General features: G+C 45.8%; 1 protein-coding gene across 1 annotated transcript; it reads left to right on the top strand.

Annotated features, from left to right (window-relative positions):
* The first annotated feature begins 3,407 nt into the window (after positions 1-3,407).
* stap2a (signal transducing adaptor family member 2a) lies at positions 3,408-15,486 on the top strand. Its single transcript, XM_037681728.1, has 11 exons — positions 3,408-3,515; positions 4,106-4,177; positions 4,255-4,374; positions 4,441-4,497; positions 4,575-4,726; positions 4,820-4,951; positions 5,049-5,118; positions 14,872-14,974; positions 15,057-15,152; positions 15,229-15,360; positions 15,431-15,486. Exons 1-11 carry the CDS (start codon positions 3,408-3,410, stop codon positions 15,484-15,486), a joined length of 1,098 nt encoding a protein of 365 aa, XP_037537656.1.
* The last annotated feature ends 2,552 nt before the right edge of the window (positions 15,487-18,038 follow it).

Genomic DNA, 18,038 nt, shown 5'->3' with positions numbered 1-18,038 from the left:
CTGCTGTCACAGCTGGAGGAGCAGCAACATTTTTATTAAACTCTTAAATCCTGTCTCAGCTTTACAATATTTAAGTATTAACAGGCTTGAAGATGTTTTATTATGCAGTTTTACTAGAAACGTTTCGTGAAAATGGAACTTTTTATTTTTTGTATGTTTTTGACTTCTGCTCATTTTTGTTACTGTGATGCTATGGGAAGACTAAATGTGGGATTACCATGGATTATCTCCAAACTAAGGATTACCTCTATACTAGGCGCAGTATAATCTTGTGTATTGTTTTCTTGTATATCAATAGATGCTGATCATTTTCTCTAATAAATGTTCAATAATTTATCCCATAGTGAGTTTTCTTTTTTCCCTCTGAATTCACTGTTTTCCTGATGTTTTTCTATGCGGTTTTTGCAGTTATCTAGAGACGTGTGCTCTGACTTTTTTAAAGTAACATACTTTTTAAAATATTTAGCTTTGTTTACAAATAACAGCAATACATTGAGATTCTTTCAATTCCTTAAGAAACCTTGTTAAAAGCAGCTTCAACATACTTGCTCTATTTTTGTTTTGTCCTGCTTTTACTTCTTTGCTACCATTCTACTATCTTTGGCTGTTGTAGCTATCTTTCTGCTATCACCAAACTTGCTACTTTTATCTAAACTTTTACTGGTTTTAGCTAGTAAACTTTTAAGCTTTTAACCAGACTTACTACTTGAAGCATCCAACTACTGGTAGTGTGTTGCTTTTTTTTTTTTTAGCTTGATCTAGCTTGCAAGACAATATATGCTTTACGCTATCCTTTTGAGACTTCTAGTTTTAGCTAGCCTTTTGCGACTTTGCTAAACTCATGCTTTTAGCTAATCTTTTACTGCTTTAGAGTTTTGCTGTTTTAGTTTCTATCTAAACTTATTATTTTGGCATTTAGCTAGTATTTTGCCATTTTTGGCTAGCCTTTGTAATTTTCAACTTCATCATTTTGTTCCTTTAACATTGTATTACATTTTACTAAAGTTTTATCCTTTTTGTTTTAGTCTTTTACTGCTTTTGGCCAAAAACTTGTATTTGTAGCTACATTTAGCTTTTTTGTTTTCTTCATCTTTTGGCTGCTCTCTTCTTCAGGGGTCGCCACAGTGAACCAACTTGCACTAAGGCTTCGTAATTGTTTTTTATGCCAGATGCCCTTCCTGAACATCGAGCTACCACAGCTGTCCGTGTGGATCAGAGGCCTGCCATCTAGGATGCCCGGGGAAGCAGATAGTGGGGGTTAAGGGCCTTGCTCAAGGGCCTAAAATGGGGCAAATGAGGGTTGAGTCAGGCCCACCTTCTCTAACCACTGCTCCACCACTCTCCCTTGCTACATTTGCTGTAGCTTAATTGCACCTATACATGTGCTGGTCATAAAATATGATCATAAAAAAAACTTTATTTATTTCAGTAATTCCATTCAAAAAGTGAAACGTGTGTTTTCATTCATTACACACAGACCGATATAGTTCAAATGTTTATTTTAATGTTGATGATACAACTAATGAAAACCCCAAATTCAGCATCTCAGAATATTAGAATATTGTGAAAAGGTTCAATATTGAAGACACCTGGTGCCACAGTCTAATCAGCTAATTAACTCAAAACGCTTGCAAAGGCCTTTAAATGGTCTCTCAGTCTAGTTCTGTGGGCTACACAATCATGGGGAAGACTGCTGACTTGACAGTTGTCCAAAAGACGACCACTGACACCTTGTACAAGGAGGGCAAGACACAAAAGATCATTGCTAAAGAGGCTGGCTGTTCACAGAGCTCTGTGTCCAAGCACATTAATAGAGAGTGGAAGGGAAGGAAATTATATGGTAGAAAAAAGTGTACAAGCAACAGAGATAACCACATCCTGGAGAGTATTGTGCAACCAAACCCATTCCAACATGTTGGGGAAGATTCACAAAGAGTGGACTGCAGCTGGAGTCAGTGCTTCAAGGACCACCAAGCACAGACGTATGCAAGACATGGGTTTCAGCTGTCGCATTCCTTGTGTCAAGCCACCTTTGAACAAGAGACGTGTCAGAAGCACCTCGCCTGGGACTGCTGCGGAGTGGTCCAAAGTTATGTTCTCTGATGAAAGTAAATTTTGCATTTCCTTTGGAAATCAAGGTCCCAGAGTCTGGAGGAAGAGAGGAGAGACACAGAATCCATGTTGCTCGAGGTCCAGTGTCAAGTTTCCACAGTCAGTGAGGATTTGGGGTGCCATGTCATCTGCTGGTGTTGGTCCACTGTGTTTTCTGAGGTTAAGGTCAGTGCAGCTGTCTACCAGGAAGTTTTAGAGCACTTCATGCTTCTTGCTGCTGACCAACTTTATGGAGATGCAGATTTCATTTTCCAACAGGACTTGGCACCTGCACACAGTGCCAAAGCTACCAGTACCTGGTTTAAGACCATGGTATCCCTGTTCTTAATTGGCCAACAAACTCACCTGACCTTAACCCCATAGAAAATCTATGGTGTATTATGAAGAGGAAGATGTGATACACCGGACCCAACAATTCAGAAGAGCTGAAGGCCACTATCAGAGCAATGGGCTCTCATAACACCTGAGCAGTGCCACAGACTGATCGACTCCATGCCACGCTGCATTGCTGCAGTAATCCAGGCAAAAGGAGCCCCAACTAAGTACTGAGTGCTGTACATGCTCATACTTTTCATGCTCATACTTTTCATGTTCATACTTTTCATGTTCATACTTTTCAGGTGGCCAACATTTCTAAAAATCATTTTTTTTACAATTGGTCTAAAGTAATGTTCTAATTTTCTGAGATGATGAATTTGGGGGTTTTCATTAGTTGTCAATTATAATAGTCAACATTAAAAGAAACAAACATTTGAAATATATCTGTCTTTGTGTAATGAATGAATATAATATACAAGTTTCACTTTTTGAATGGAATCACTGAAATAAATCAACTTTTCCATGATGTTCTAATTTTATGACTTATTTGCTTTAAGCTGTTTTTAGCTACTGTAGCTAGTCCTACGTTTATCTTTAGCTTACATTTTGCTGTAGATTTTAGCTGCTTTGCTCTTGTTAGCTTTTAGCTAGTGTTCTGCTTCTTATGGCTTTAACCAAATCAGTTTGTGCAAACTCCAGTATTCACACTGTATGAAACAGAAAGTGTAATCTCTCCAGTTCAAATCTGCATGAATTTAGAAATGGAATGGGGATTATCTCCTATGGGGGTATCCCAGCATCTACCTAACCATGTTGTCATGTGGCCAGCCCCCTCCCTCTGCAGGACCCCCCCACCCCCGGCTGCATCCAGCAGCTGTTGGATGACCGCCACGGCGCTTATCTCATCGGGAGAAGGCGTGTCAGTCCCCGGATCTCTGCGCCCCTTTGTCCTGCTCGGTGCCCGGGCTGCGACACTCATGGCGGCCGTCCCCGCCAGGCAGCGCTGCGGCTCGGTGAGCCCGCGGGCGAAGCTCCCGCCCTGCTACTACGAAGGCTACCTGGAGAAGCGAGGACCGAAAGAAAAGGTGGGTTTTCACCGCGGCGCGCGCGCGTGCGTGCTGCTGGTCTAGCGCGCGGACACCCGGCGGAGCCTCCATTCCCAAACAACTGTCAACTTCCTTGTTGCGCTGGAATGGGCGAGGCGGAAACCTCTGGCTGCTGGAGGTTTTGTTATGAAAGGCAGCGCGTGCAGCCTTTTGCCCACTGATCGTGCATGTCTGTCAGGCGTGCACGCCGCGTGCACGATAGGTAGACGCGTTCATGTCCCTGTCAGAACGCCTGCATGACACATTCAGAGGTGATCCTCTTCAGACAGCTTCATCTTTTAAATCTCTAAATACAAGTGTGAGTAAGAGAAATGAACATTTGTCTTTTGGTTCCATTAGATTGTTGAGGTTCTAGAAGAGACCCCCTCCAGTTCAGACCCACCCATCACTCGTATCAGGCTCTCTTCATGCACAGACTTGTAATGTGAGACCGGCTCAGGTGCAGGGATCTCAGAGCTTCAGCTACCAGCTGAGGCTCACTTACCACCATCCTCCTGGGACAGGAGCTGTGTGGGGGTGATATCCATCATGTGGACAAAGCAGCATCTTTGTTCTTCTCTGTGTGACAGGTTTCCAGGCGGCTGTGGACCTGTCTGTGTGGCAACTCCTTATATTTCTTCAACAACGCCAAGGACGTTCATGTAAGTTTCACGCCGCGAGCCTTCTTGCGTGTGCCGTGCGTTTGTGCTGACGCTGGAACGTGTGTGTTGTGCACCAGTATGTGGAGAAGCTGGACCTCGGTGGGTTTGTGTCCCTTAAGGACGACAGCAGCCGCGACAAGAACCTGGAGGCTGCGCGGCTCATCCTCCGCATGAAGGACGGAGAAACCAAACTCACGGTACGCCTCTCGGTTCAAATATCTGAATGAGAATTTTTTGGGATTTAACGTGTGTATTATTTCCAGGCGCCCAACTTGGAGTCCAGAGAGCTCTGGAAAGGTTTCCTCTACTCCGTTATAGACGTAAGCATCAACCTTTCACACATCTGGCTGCATTTTTGTTGTTGTTGAGCTGTAAAGCAAGTGTCCTCTGTTCGCAGCTGAACGTGCCGTCCTGTCTCACCCTGCTGCCCGGACAGCTGCAGATGTTGAAGGAGGTGGTGGACAAAGAGAGGTCCAGACGGAGAGCTCGCAATCCGGGCCGAGCTCCTCCGTCGCCCCTCTCTGTTCCTTTAGTGGGAGAGATCCCAGCGTGAGTCCTGACGAGACACAGTGTCACTTTTTATCGTGTCTTCTGCATGAACGCTTTTTTTTTTTTTGTGAATGGATTGTTTTCAACTCGCAGGTGTTTTCGTCCGGTGTCCCGCACCGAGGCTGAAGTCCTCCTGGAGAGACACCCAGACTGTGGTAACATGCTCCTGCGTCCAGGCAGAGACGGATGCTCGCTGGCCGTCACAACGCGACAGGACCTCAACGGGTAAACACCTGCTGAACTTTTGGATGTCTAAGAGGCGAACGTCCTCAACAACACGCCACCGTGAACAGCAGCTTTTTTCTTCTTCTTTTGACTCCAGGTCCGTGTTCAGACATTACCGAGTCACTCAGAGGGACCAGGGTGGTTATGTCATTGATGTGGAAAATCCTGTAAGTGAACAGATTCAACCTACACATTTTAATGAATTCTCTTGTCCCCATGGAAATGCTCGCCTAAACTGCTTCAAATGCCTCGTTTGTTACTCCGCCTGGTTTGACGCACCTTTGGAAGCCCATTTCCGCCATGAAAGAAAAAATAAAAGCCCAACAGGAAGTCATAATTTCGACTTTTAAAGTCATAATTATGAGAATAAAAGTCATGAGTTTTAAAGTCATACTTATGAGAATAAAAGTAATAATTATGAGTTTTAAAGTCATAATTGCAAGAATAAAAGTCATAATTATGAGTTTTAAAGTCATAATTGCAAGAATAAAAGTCATAATTATGAGTTTTAAAGTCACAGTTACGAGAATAAAAGTCATAATTATGAGTTTTAAAGTCATAGTTACGAGAATAAAAGTCATAATTATGAGTTTTAAAGTCAAAATTACGAGAATAAAAGTCATAATTATGAGTTTGAAAGTCATAATTATGAATTTTATTCTCGTAATTAGGATTTTAAAACTCAATTATGACTTCCTGTTGGGCTTTTATTTCATAGCAGAAATGGGCTTCGATACTAAATGTTATATAAAGTGGCGATGAAAAGATGTATACATTACATACTTTTATTTAAAAGGATTGATGTATGAAGGCAGAGGGACATACATTGAATGAATGAATCCATGTGCTATGCAGGAAAACTACCCAGTGTTGCCAGCTGAGAAATGTAGGATTATCGTACTAGAGACATAAAATGATCGTATTTTGAGGGAAATTAGCGTACACCCGTCATAACCAAAATAACAAATCTATTGATGCACTATAGTAGTGATAGGTCCACTTCCAGACCAGCTCTGCTTCTTCTTCTTTTCTTTTTTCCTCACTCGTGGGGTGGGCGCAGCGGACTATTCAGCCAATCATGGCCGTTGTTCTGAGGCAAACGCATACACGTCACTCGTAGGTCACATTTAGAAAAGCACGATTGGATGGAATTTCCAGCCAATCGTGCATCTGTTTGCAGACACAGATGCCTTCAGGGTTCACAAAAAAATTCTGACAGACAGTTGGGAGAGGCTGATGACAACTGATTACAACCACACATTCATGGAATGATCAAATTATCGTATATTTGGCCTTTTTTGGGATTATTGATCGTACAGAGGGCAAAGTTGCCGTACAAATACGATAATTTTCGTACACCTGGCAACACTGAAACTACCGGTGTCTGACAGGAAGTTGCATCCCTGTAGACTAGAGTCACTGTGTCCAGCAAGGGACAAACTTAAATATTAAATTAGAAAAGTTTAAATTATGACTTTAAAATTCGAAATTATGACTTTATTCTCATAATTATGACTTTAAAACTCGTAATTACGACTTTAAAACTTGAAATTATGACTTCCTGTTGGGCTTTTATTTTTTCTTTCATGACGGAAATGGGCTTCCATGCACACCTTATATAAACTATGCAAACTTTTTTAACCTGGGACCTACTGGATGTTAATTCCAGATAGGCAAAAAAAAAAAAATCATCCTTGTAGCAAAGTCACAATGTTCTATGTCATATAGGCTTCGCCCTTTAAGGCTGTCGCTGATGGGTTTATCCCGTTATGCGCAAGCATCGTACTGAAAAAAAATTAGTCCACGCCCACCTGCTGTGTGGGCCCCACCCGATCCGTATAAATTACGTTAAGAGCGGGTAATCTGCTCCCAGTTTTTCTTCAGCAAGCATAATAAACAAGAATAAACTGACCTTTTTCGTCGAGATGTCCAGCTCCAGCACCATCCGTTTGTGTCCCTCGTGCAAGACCGGCTACTTGCTTAGCTTCGACCGGCACGACACCTGCGAGGGATGCCTGGGTCCCCGCCACGTCGCTCGCGCTTCCTCCTGCCGCCTCTGTGACGAGCTTCCACCGGAGGAAAGGCAGAGGAGAGCAGCCTTGTTTAAGGCTACCATCGAGGACTGCCTGTCCGTGGCGGGAGACTGTTCGCTGGACGACGCCATGGATTTCTTCGACGCCGGCTCTCGGAGTGAATCGGATGATTCCTCTGGGACCGGTGACGCTAGCAGCAGCCCCGACGCTCGTTCCCTCCCGGGGAGCGCAGTGTTGGAAAGAGGGAGGCCGAGCGGATGCTCGACTCCCCCGGGGTTTCCCGCCTCAGCGACCACATCGCTCCCTGCCGTGGGCGCGCTCCTCTCGGAGCTGCCCGCCATTATCCGGGAAGCTGCTAGCGTTAAGGGGCTCTCCGTCCCCTCACCCCCCCCGCTCAGATCGGATGATCTTGCGGGAAGGTTTGGCTCCACGCCGGCTCGCCGTCCTGATCCCATTTGGCCTCGTTTTCCTGCGGTGACAGCGTACTGGAACGAGGCCGCAGCCGGTCCTGGTAGGTTAAGGGCGCCCGTCTCCACTTACGCCCCCATCACCAGAGTGGAGGGGTTCACCGAGCGGGGCTTTCCCTCGGTACCCCCCCTTGAGCCAAGCCTCGCGGAAGCCTTCGGAGCGAAGATGTCCAGGCTGGAGAAGCGTCCCGTCCCTCCGGGGAAACACGACCAGGTGGCGACCGCGCTCTCCAACAGAGCCCACCAGTGTGCTTTTCAGGCGGCCGCGGCTAACAACAACGTGGCGCTGTTAGCATTTAGCATGTCAAAGAGGCTGGAGGCCTCAGACCTGCCGGAGGAGACGAAGAGCTCCCTGTGTAAATCGGCAGACGCCGTCCTCAACATGTGCGCCGCTTCCACGGTTTGCCTGTCGAGGATTGCTTCATGGATGACGGTAATCCAACGCTCCATCTGGCTCCGTCACTCCCCATTGCTGCCGGAAAAGCTGCACAAGGACCTCATGGAGGGCCCCATCTCATCGGACGCGCTGTTCGGAAGCAGCTTGAAGACCATGCTGGCGAATTCCAAGCAGTCGGAGGAGATGTCGGAAGCGGTACGTCATCTCATCAAGCCGCGCGGCTCATCCCGTCCCCCAGCTCGCTGGAAGGATCGTCGAGAGCAGAGGCAGAAGCACCGACGCTCCACGGCAGCAGCAGCTTCGTCTCGCCCAGCTCCACCACCAGCCCCGCCCGCCAGAGACCACCCCTCCTCAGCCCGGCAGCCTGCACTTCAGCGCTTCCCCAGAGATCGCCTGCAGACGGCGCTCGGGTCAAACAAACCGCAGAGCTCACGAGGGAGAAGGTTTAAGAAATGACGGTCTGCGGGGGATGTGTGTATGAACGAAACAGGAAGTGAAATAAATGATTTTTCAAAAATCAGAATGCCTGTTTTTAGCCAGTCTGTAAGTTCGGATGAGCTCACAGCCGCTACACACACATCCTCCACACAGAGAGAGCCGGTGTCCTTAAATAAAGGTTTTTTAAACCCACCGCCGCTCCTTCACATGCCCAGACGCTCACGTGACACCACGGTAAGCGAAATATCTTGTTGTCAAACAGAACCGCACGATCACCACTCAAACGGTGTTAAACGCGCACCCGAGCGAGACAAGCACCGTCCATCCAAACGGCACTGTGCCGATGATGCACGCACAGCTGCCCGGCGCTCACCGGCTCACATCGGGATAAATGTGGGACCGCAGGCCGGGTCCGGTGGAGGTCCCCGCTCTCAGCAAAAACAACACACGTTTTTCCTGAATAAACGCGAACAGCCGTCATCCATCGCGCCTCTGCGACCAGCAGCTCACGGCGGCATAAGCGTGAGACAGCTGAATGAATCCAACGACGGGCCCCGCCCTCAGCGAGAGCGGCGCGCGTCCCTCCAGAGAAAACGTGCGCTCCCGCGAAGTTCACAACCTTCACTTCGACAGCACGGCGTTGATGACGTCACGCCCTCCACCTCTCAACGTTCGCACAGCGACGTTAAACGTGCAGCCTCTGGACGTCACCAGCTGACACACGCCTCGCCTCAGCGCACACCGCCCCGCCCGGACATGAAGGTTGGTCCGCGATCCAGTCACAGCGCACGGGCGCGCGCAGAACAGCCCTTTCGAGAAAGCCTCGCCTTGGGTCACGCGGAAAACATTTCCGCGACGCATGACGGCGGTCGAGGCGGAGGTTTGGATGACATCCGTTCAAAACACGGCACATCATTTAAACGCACGTCCACTCCACGAACGTCACGCAGAGTGGTTAAAAACATGCTCACCGGACAGATGGATGGACAGAGTGTTATGCAAGGGTTACACGCTGCAGTTTGCAACCCGACCCCCTCCGTTCGGAGGAGTTATAGAGACGGTCCTGTCCTCACCAGACCAAGTCTCAGCCTTAAATGCAGAAGTCCAGGAGCTTCTGATAAAAGGTGTAATCTCAAGAGTTCCCAACGAGGAGGAAAACACAGGGTTTTACTCACGCTACTTCCTGGTCCCCAAAAAGACCGGAGGGATGAGACCGATTCTGGATCTGTCAGCTTTCAACAAAGCGATCATGAACAGACCTTTTCACATGTTGACGAACAGACAGCTGTTGGACAACATCCAGAAAAACGACTGGTTTGTTTCCATCGATCTGAAAGATGCTTATTTTCACATACCAATCATCCCAAAACACAGAAAATTTCTGCGTTTCGCCTTTCAAGGGATGAAGTACCAGTACAACAGGCTGCCTTTCGGGTACTCCCTCGCACCTCGCACGTTCTCAAAGTGTGTGGAGACAGCCCTGCATCCACTGCACAGAGCAGGGATGAGAGTTTTGTTTTACCTGGACGACCTGCTGCTCCTGTCTCACTCCAGACAGGAAGCATTGATACAGGCTCAGGTGTTGGCATCACACCTGCTAAATCTGGGCTTCGCCATAAATTGGAAGAAAAGCTCGATTTTCCCGGCCCAGACAATTGTTTATCTGGGAGTGGAATTAAATTCAATTACCATGACGGCTCGCTTATCACAAACAAGAATCGACACTCTAAAAAACCAATTACGCCACGTAAGACCTGGCAAAGTGGTAACAGCTGTCTCCGTCATGAAGCTGTTGGGAATGATGTCATCAGCTCACACAGTGGTCCCGCTGGGTTTGTTACACATGAGGCGCCTCCAGAGGTGGTTTACGCGCCTGCGTGTGGATCCAGTAAAACAAAAGAGACGGATGATCACTGTCCCTCCCTCCGTGAGAGCAGACCTCCGACACTGGGGAAACACCCTGGCTCTGTCAGAGGGAGTCCCCGTCAGCAAACCCTCGACACACGTGTCAGTCTTCACGGACGCGTCTCTGTCAGGTTGGGGGGGGACATGCCTATCTCAAGCAGTAGGGGCGCTGTGGCCCCACCGCACATCAGCCCACATCAATGTTTTGGAGTGTCGCACAGTGCTGAATGTGATTCAGCATTTTGCTCCCGTGCTACAGAATCAACACGTGTTGATTCACACAGACAACATGGTGACTGCTGCGTACATAAACCGCCAGGGGGGTGTGCGTTCAGCCCAGATGTTACACATTGCACGGAAGCTACTGTGTTGGGCTCACCAAAATCTGCTTTCCATCAGAGCGGTTTACATACCCGGCGTTCTGAACAGAGGAGCAGACGTGATGTCCAGGGGCGGTCCACGTCACGCGGACTGGACCCTCCATCCAGACCTGATGTTTCAGACGTGGCAGAAGTTTGGCAAAGCAGCTGTGGACCTGTTTGCGACGCGAGAGAACGCTCAGTGCCAGTTATGGTTTTCCCTGAGCCCTCGAGACGATCCACCGCTGGGGGTGGATGCATTTGCCCACAGCCCGTGGCCCAAAACGCTTCTGTACGCGTTCCCTCCTCCTCCTCTGATTTTACGGTTCCTGAACCGAGTTCAGGAGGAGGGACTGACAGCTCTCCTGGTAGCTCCCGAGCGCGTGAACGCACCATGGTTCCCGGTCCTGCAGCGTCTGTTGTCAGGTCGCCCGTGGAAACTGCCATGGAGGGAAGATGCTCTCCTTCAAGCAGGAGGAGCGATCAGGAGTTACCCGGAAATAGGCCAGCACCTGTGGGTCTGGCCGCTGAGCGGTCCCGCTTAGAGAGGATGGGTCTCCCTCAGGAGGTAGTGCGCACAATTCAAGATTCACGTGCTGCATCTACCACAGCCCTGTACACATCAAAGTGGACGGCTTTTCAGCGCTGGTGTACAGAGAAAGGTCTGGAGGCCACCTCATGTCCATTAGGTGGCGTGCTGTCCTTTCTTCAACAGCTGATGGATAGGAAGTTGGCGTTCAGCACGATTAAAACGTACGCTGCAGCCATCTCTTCCTGCCACGAAGGGTTCGGGGACAGAACAGCTTTTAACCACCCGCTGATGAAGCGGTTTTTAAAAGGTGTACAAAGACATAGACCGGTTTCACGCCCACTCGTTCCACAGTGGGATTTAACGCTGGTCCTGCGAGCCCTGATCAAAGCTCCTTTTGAGCCTCTGGATCAAGTTTCGCTTAAATTCCTGTCTCTTAAAACAGCCCTGCTGCTGGCTTTAACATCCGCCAAGAGGGTGAGTGATTTATCTGCCCTCTCTGCCGCTCCGTCATGTCTCAGAATCCAGGCTGACGGTAGTTCAGCTGATTTAAGACCAAACCCAGCCTTTATGCCTAAAAGCATCACGAGCTCTTTTAAATCGAGACAGATATCGTTGGAGGGATTCTTCCCTCCCCCCCACAGATCAGAAGAAGAAGCATCTTTTCATCTTCTCTGTCCGGTGCGGGCGTTATCGTGTTACATAGCGCGCACAGCTGCAATGCGTCAAACTCAACATTTGTTTGTGCATTATAGAGATGCATCCGCAGGCCGCCCGTTATCCACCCAGCGTTTGTCACACTGGCTGTGTGAGGCCATTTCTGAAGCCTACAGAGCATCAGATCTAGAGCCTCCTGTCAACCTCAAAGCACACTCAACCAGGGGTATCGCATCTTCGACTGCTCTGCATAATGGTATGTCAATGCAGGACATTTGCACTGCGGCTGCATGGTCATCACCCTGCTCATTTATTCGCTTTTACCTACGTGATGTAACGGCTCGTTCCATGACACATTCTGTCCTTAGTGCTCTAACAGAATGAATATTGTTGTTCTCATGGAACTCTTTTTAAGCTCACATCTGTCTGCATGCATTACAGTGTGAGATGTTGTTATCAGCCACAAGTTGTATCTGTGATTCGGTTCTATTGTCACTAATCAGTTCATGACTATTGTTACCAATCAGTTCATTTGTTCAATAATCAGTTCATTGATATTAATCTGTTTATACTGTTCAATCATGAATCAGTTGCTTCATGCCCCCCCCCCCCCTCCTCTTTTCAATATCTTCCCCGTTGAAGTTTTTCCGGGGCATTCATGCTGTCAGAACGCATAGTTGCACAACATGCGTCTGTGCATGGCACACAATTACGCGATGCGTAATTATGCACATGGGGAACTGAGTGGCAAGACGTTTTTTGGGCAAGCTTCCGCTTCTTACTGGGTTCGAATGGACCCAGTGAGGCGAGGACCACATCCGCTTCGCCCTTAACCCATCAGCGACAGCCTTAAAGGGCGAAGCCTATATGACATAGAACGTTGGTTACGTACTGTAACCCCAGATTCTATGAATATAGGCGTAGCCCTTTAAGCGTCGGGCCTCACTGGCTCCTGAATAGCTGAAGAAAAGAATAAGCTATTTGGGAGCAGATTACCCGCTCTTAACGTAATTTATACGGATCGGGTGGGGCCCACACAGCAGGTGGGCGTGGACTAATTTTTTTTCAGTACGATGCTTGCGCATAACGGGATAAACCCATCAGCGACAGCCTTAAAGGGCTACGCCTATATTCATAGAATCTGGGGTTACAGTACGTAACCAACGTTTGTAGTTGCAACTGACAAACTCAAAGGTTTGAGCAGCGCTACAGAGACCATCGGTTTGAAATCTCGCTGGAGAAGTCTCACTCCGGAGTCACTTAAGAGATGAGTCATTTCATGAAGACAACAGGCTACACATCAGTGACCCTAAAAGTCATTTGCTCTGGAAGGAGCAGAGAAGCGTCACACAGTTGGAATGCAGTGTGTCGAGCATTGGTGCTTTTTCAAAATGAAGCAACAAAAGGTTGAGTTCTGCTTTACCACTTTTAGAGGACTGAGATTCTGAGACTGCTGCCGGTTTGTCGTGCCACACTCACGTCTGGTCATTTCACCCTGCAGCAAGTGTTTTTATCAGGATGTCAACAACCAGCCTACAATCAGAGGAAGTCTTGCACCTTTTTCTTTTTCCGAGACAAAGCTGTTCTTGGAGTTCTGGGACTACCTTTAAAAATACATTATTGCTTTCAAAGGTTTTCAAGCCTGTCAATATTGTATATATATTTTTTAAAAGCAAGATAAAATAAGGCCCAGGTTGGAACCGATAGTGTTTTTGATCATAAAACTGTAAAAACTCATTTACAAATTCTAATATATGGTGAATTAATATGACACTGACTTTAGGAGTTGCTGGTTGGTAAAATAGAATTTGTGTTTACATACAACACTGTTTCCAAAAGAGCAAATCTCATAAACTTACATTTTATTCACAGTGGAACGTAGTAAATACAAAGTATATGCAACTAAGAAATTGTAATATTAACAAAAAAAAAAAAAAAACAGGAAATTTGAATTAAATGTCAAAATGGTACATTCCAAATAGCTGGGCATGGTCTCGTGTTTAGCATGATGAAGCATCCATCCATTCATTATCTTTACCTGCTTCTTCCTTTCTGGGTCGCTGGTGCCCATATCCAGCAGTCCCTGTGCGAGAGGCGGGGGACACCCTGGACTCTCACACCTAGGGACAATTTACCAATCAGCCTAACATGCATGTTTTTAGTCTGTGGACAACAGTCTGTAAACATGTAGGAACTGAGAAGAGCAGCTGCTGGACTTTTTGGTGGGGAATCTTGTCCCATTCTTGTCTGACGTAGGATTCTAGTTCAACAGTTCTGGGTCTTCTTTGACAGATTTTTTTTGTTTTTGCTTCACGAGGTATCCTATGTGTTCAGCTGATGAGAGGTATGGACTGCAGTTCAGTGGACATGGACATGAGAATTCATTCAGTCCAAACAAAAAAAAAAACCATTTGGAGGCCAGTTCAGCACCCAGATTCTTCTACTACGAAGCCACGCTGTTGTAAAGGATGGAGTATGCTGTTTGGCATGGTCTTGCTGAAATATGCAAGGCTTTCTCTGAAAGAGATGTCTGGACAGAAGCATTTTCTAAAAGCTGTATGTTCTGTTCTGCATTGACGGTGCCTTTCTATTGGTGTAAGCTGCCCATACCATAGACACTAATGCACCCCCATACCATCAGAGAGGCAGGCTTTTGAACTGAGCACTGATAAAAGGCTGGATGGTCTCTCTTCTCTTTAGTATGACGAATGTGGTTTTCAAAAAGAAGTTCAATTTTCAATTTATCTGAACACAAAATAGTTTTCTACTCTGCCTTAGTCTATTTTAAATGAGCTTTGGACCAGAGGAGACCACAGCGTTTCTGGGTGGTTTTTACATATGGCTCTTCTTTGCACGATAGAGCTTTAACCTGCCATATGGCTTTGGGTTGTAAAATGAAGTATTTAGAAATATTTAAATCAGTAACGTCATAGCTAAGGGTCAGCTGACTTGAAAATCAAATATTTGATGTCCCAAATTTTAAAAGCTGCTGCCATTTCTGAAGATGCATCATTCAAATGTAGCTCTGGCTTCACATATTTTAACCAGAGCTTTCCAAATTTATACATTTTGTTTATACTTTCAAAAAAAAGAAAGAAAACAGAGTGAACCGTGAAAGGTCATTTCCTCCTCCAGATTCCCTGTGCCACGCTACATGAGGTCATCGATGCCTTGGTAGAGAGGACAGCAGGGACTCTGCAGCCTTTCCTGCTGGAGGAGCCGTACGAGGAAAATATCAGTGAGGAGCAACAAGAAATACAACTTTGTGTCTTTTTTACTTGGCTTATTAGAATGAACTGATCAAAATTTGATTTTATCAGCGTATGTTTCTGCTAATGATGAAAATGGAGAGAGGATTCTTCACACTGCGCCCACCAGCCCCCTCCCTAAGGCTCCTGCTCTGCCTCCAAAACAAGGTTCATCTCCGTGAGTAAAGCAGCGCGCAGGCTGCAGCAGACAGCAGGAGTAATCACAGCTTTCATTCTCATGCAGATCGTTGGTGCAGTAGCCCCCTGTCCAGGTCCCCAGTCTCGGACCGTCGCAGCCGGACCTCCTCGCCTGTGCCGGCGTCGCCCACCAACCCCATGAAACGTCTCGTCCTGTCTCCTTCACCTCTCTCGCAAAGTAAGTGCAATGGTGGCGCCCGCTGTTTCTGCCGCTGCGATTTCAGCTCTGTTGTTCTGTTTCTCCACAGCGCTCAACGAGGAGCTCAAAATGACGCTGGAGAAAAGGCGAGTCAGCCAGGAGTGACTTTGGGACGAACCTTCAGTTGGAGCATCCTCAATCTCTGGTGTTCATCTTCTTCACAAGACCGCTTCAGTACATTCTCATCCTGTGCCTTCTCCGTTGGAAAACGAGTGTCAAAACCACCACTTTGTCTTACAGGAAAGGAAAGTGTCCTGGGTTCCTTCTTTTAGTTTCGTTGTGTGGTTGCTGAACTTGATGTGGATAAACAGACTCAGATGTTTGCCTTGGCTAAGTAAGGATCCACTTCTGCTCTGTCCTCTTGCACAACCAGCTGCTTCTAAACAATTATGGGGCAACAACGAAAATCAATACGACCCAACGGCTTAAAGTGTGACACCGAAGGCAAGCTGAGCCCAGTGTTTTCCTGTCTGAGCCCAACTCTGGGTGCTAACCTGCTGAAGTTCCTGCTACAACACTGGAAACTAAAGAGACTGAGAGAGAATTTGGATGAAACTGAGCTGGACAGAAACTGAAAACTGCACGATGTTTGCCTACTGCCCTAAGAGTTTCAGCTGTGACTAATAATCAACCGTGGACATATTGTTGACTTAACGACTGTGACGTAGCTCATGTGCCACTCTACTGTAACTGTATACATACTTTCTAACTGTTTTCATGCTCTCGTCTGTTGTATTTGTGCTATTTTGTGGTGCTATGACTCCTAGTTATCAGATCTGTGTAAAAAATATCAGGTGATTTCTGTATTTGTGAGGGCGCCCTCTAGTGGAGTAACTGTAAATGGCAGCAACAGAAGTTTCATCAGCACACAGAAAGCACAAGTGCCTGATGGCTTTACTGTATGTTGCAAAGTGAACCTGGCTTTTTGACAGTATTACGTCACACTTTACAGCTTTACCTTATTTACCTGGATACAAACCTGAAGGTGCTTAACCATCGAGATTTTCTACACTCAAGTCTGACATTTCTTACAGATCAAGCTGTGAACAATTGACTCACAAGTGTCTTTTTCCAATGGACAGTTTACTGAATGTTTGAACATAATATGTTGTCGTCTTGGTTACTTTCCAACAAATCGTGTTTGATAAATATTGAAAGCATTAAATTGTTTTGCATGGACTTGTGTCTTAATGTGAACTGGTGGCTTGTCTGTTCTCATTCTCAAAACGAACATTTGATTTAGTCTCTTAATCACTCCTCAACTCTGCTTTTAACCTGTATATTTCAGAGCCTATGGGAGCTGTTGTAACCAGTAAATTAAATGTTTTCTTGTTTGTTCTGCCTGCAGGCTAAAGAACAAGCTCCATATTTTTTGTTATGTTTGCCTAGTTATTTTTCTTTTTCAGATTCTTTAGATATTGTAAAGTAATAAATTATGATAAAGTTTATTTTAGCTCCCCTCCCCCAAATATAATTTGTCCACACAGTCTGAAAAGGTTAACTTTTTCTCACCGTTCAAACACTAAACCTCTATAAAATACTTTTGATCAAGCCATGTTACCAGGTGCATACAAGGTATGTATCAGGTCAGTATCGGTACTTGTCAGAGGTTCTTATTGTCGTTCCACCTCATGTGGTATATGTGGGGGAACGAGATTATGTGCACTGGGTCCCAGTTACATCCAACAAAAAAAAATGTAAAAGAAAAACAGTAATAAGATCTAAGATATGAACTAAGAAAAACATCAACTAAATATACACTAAGCACTAGCAGCATAAAAACAATACGCTGAACAGAACAGCAGCACGAACATGAGTCTGTGAGCAGATGAGCATCACATTTATCATGTCTGTCCAGGAGACAACCAGGTAATTATTTGGTTACTGGGATGTGTATGCCAGCCGTGTATGTAAGTGTGTATACATATATATATATATTTTTTTTTTTGTTTGTTTCTATTTTCATTTACCCTTTATTTATACAAGTAGTCTCATTGAGACTCGAGAACTCATTTTCAAGAGAGAGACCTGTTTGGGGAGCATATGGCCTTGCTCATGGGCCCAGCGTGGGGCGAATGAGGGTGGGGACAGGTGTGGGTGCTTCACCTACCCCACCCACATTTTTGATGTTGGTACCGGGGCTTGAACCGGCGATCTTCCGATGACAGGCCCACCTTCTCTAGCCGCTATATACTGGTGTGTGTGTGTGTGTGTGTGTGTGTGCGTGCGTGTGTGCGTGCGTGCGTGTGTATATATATATCTATATATATATAGATATATATATATGTGTATATATGTATGTATATATATATATATATATATATATATATATAATATATATATATATAATCAACAATATCAATATCAATATATATATATATACACACACACACACATGTTCAGGTTCATATATGTTCAGGCTGCTGTTTAATATACTGTATTATTTTTGCATTAGTGTTTAGTGTATATCTTACATGCTCTACTGTTTCTTTTTATACTTTTTTATTTTTGTTTTGCTATTCTTGGTGTAACTTGGACCTTGGGTACACAATTTCGTTCCACCTCATGTACCACATGTGATGCGAATGACAATAAAGAACCTTAATTTGGAAATAAAAAAGGGCAAAAAATTTAAATAAAAAAAAAATATATATATA

Source organism: Nematolebias whitei, chromosome 9 (genome assembly GCF_014905685.2).
Source record: "Nematolebias whitei isolate Nwh7 chromosome 9, NemWhi1, whole genome shotgun sequence".
NCBI lineage: Eukaryota > Metazoa > Chordata > Actinopteri > Cyprinodontiformes > Rivulidae > Nematolebias > Nematolebias whitei.
The sequence above is the reverse complement of the archived record's forward strand: the minus strand, read 5'-3'. Positions and strand labels throughout refer to the sequence as shown.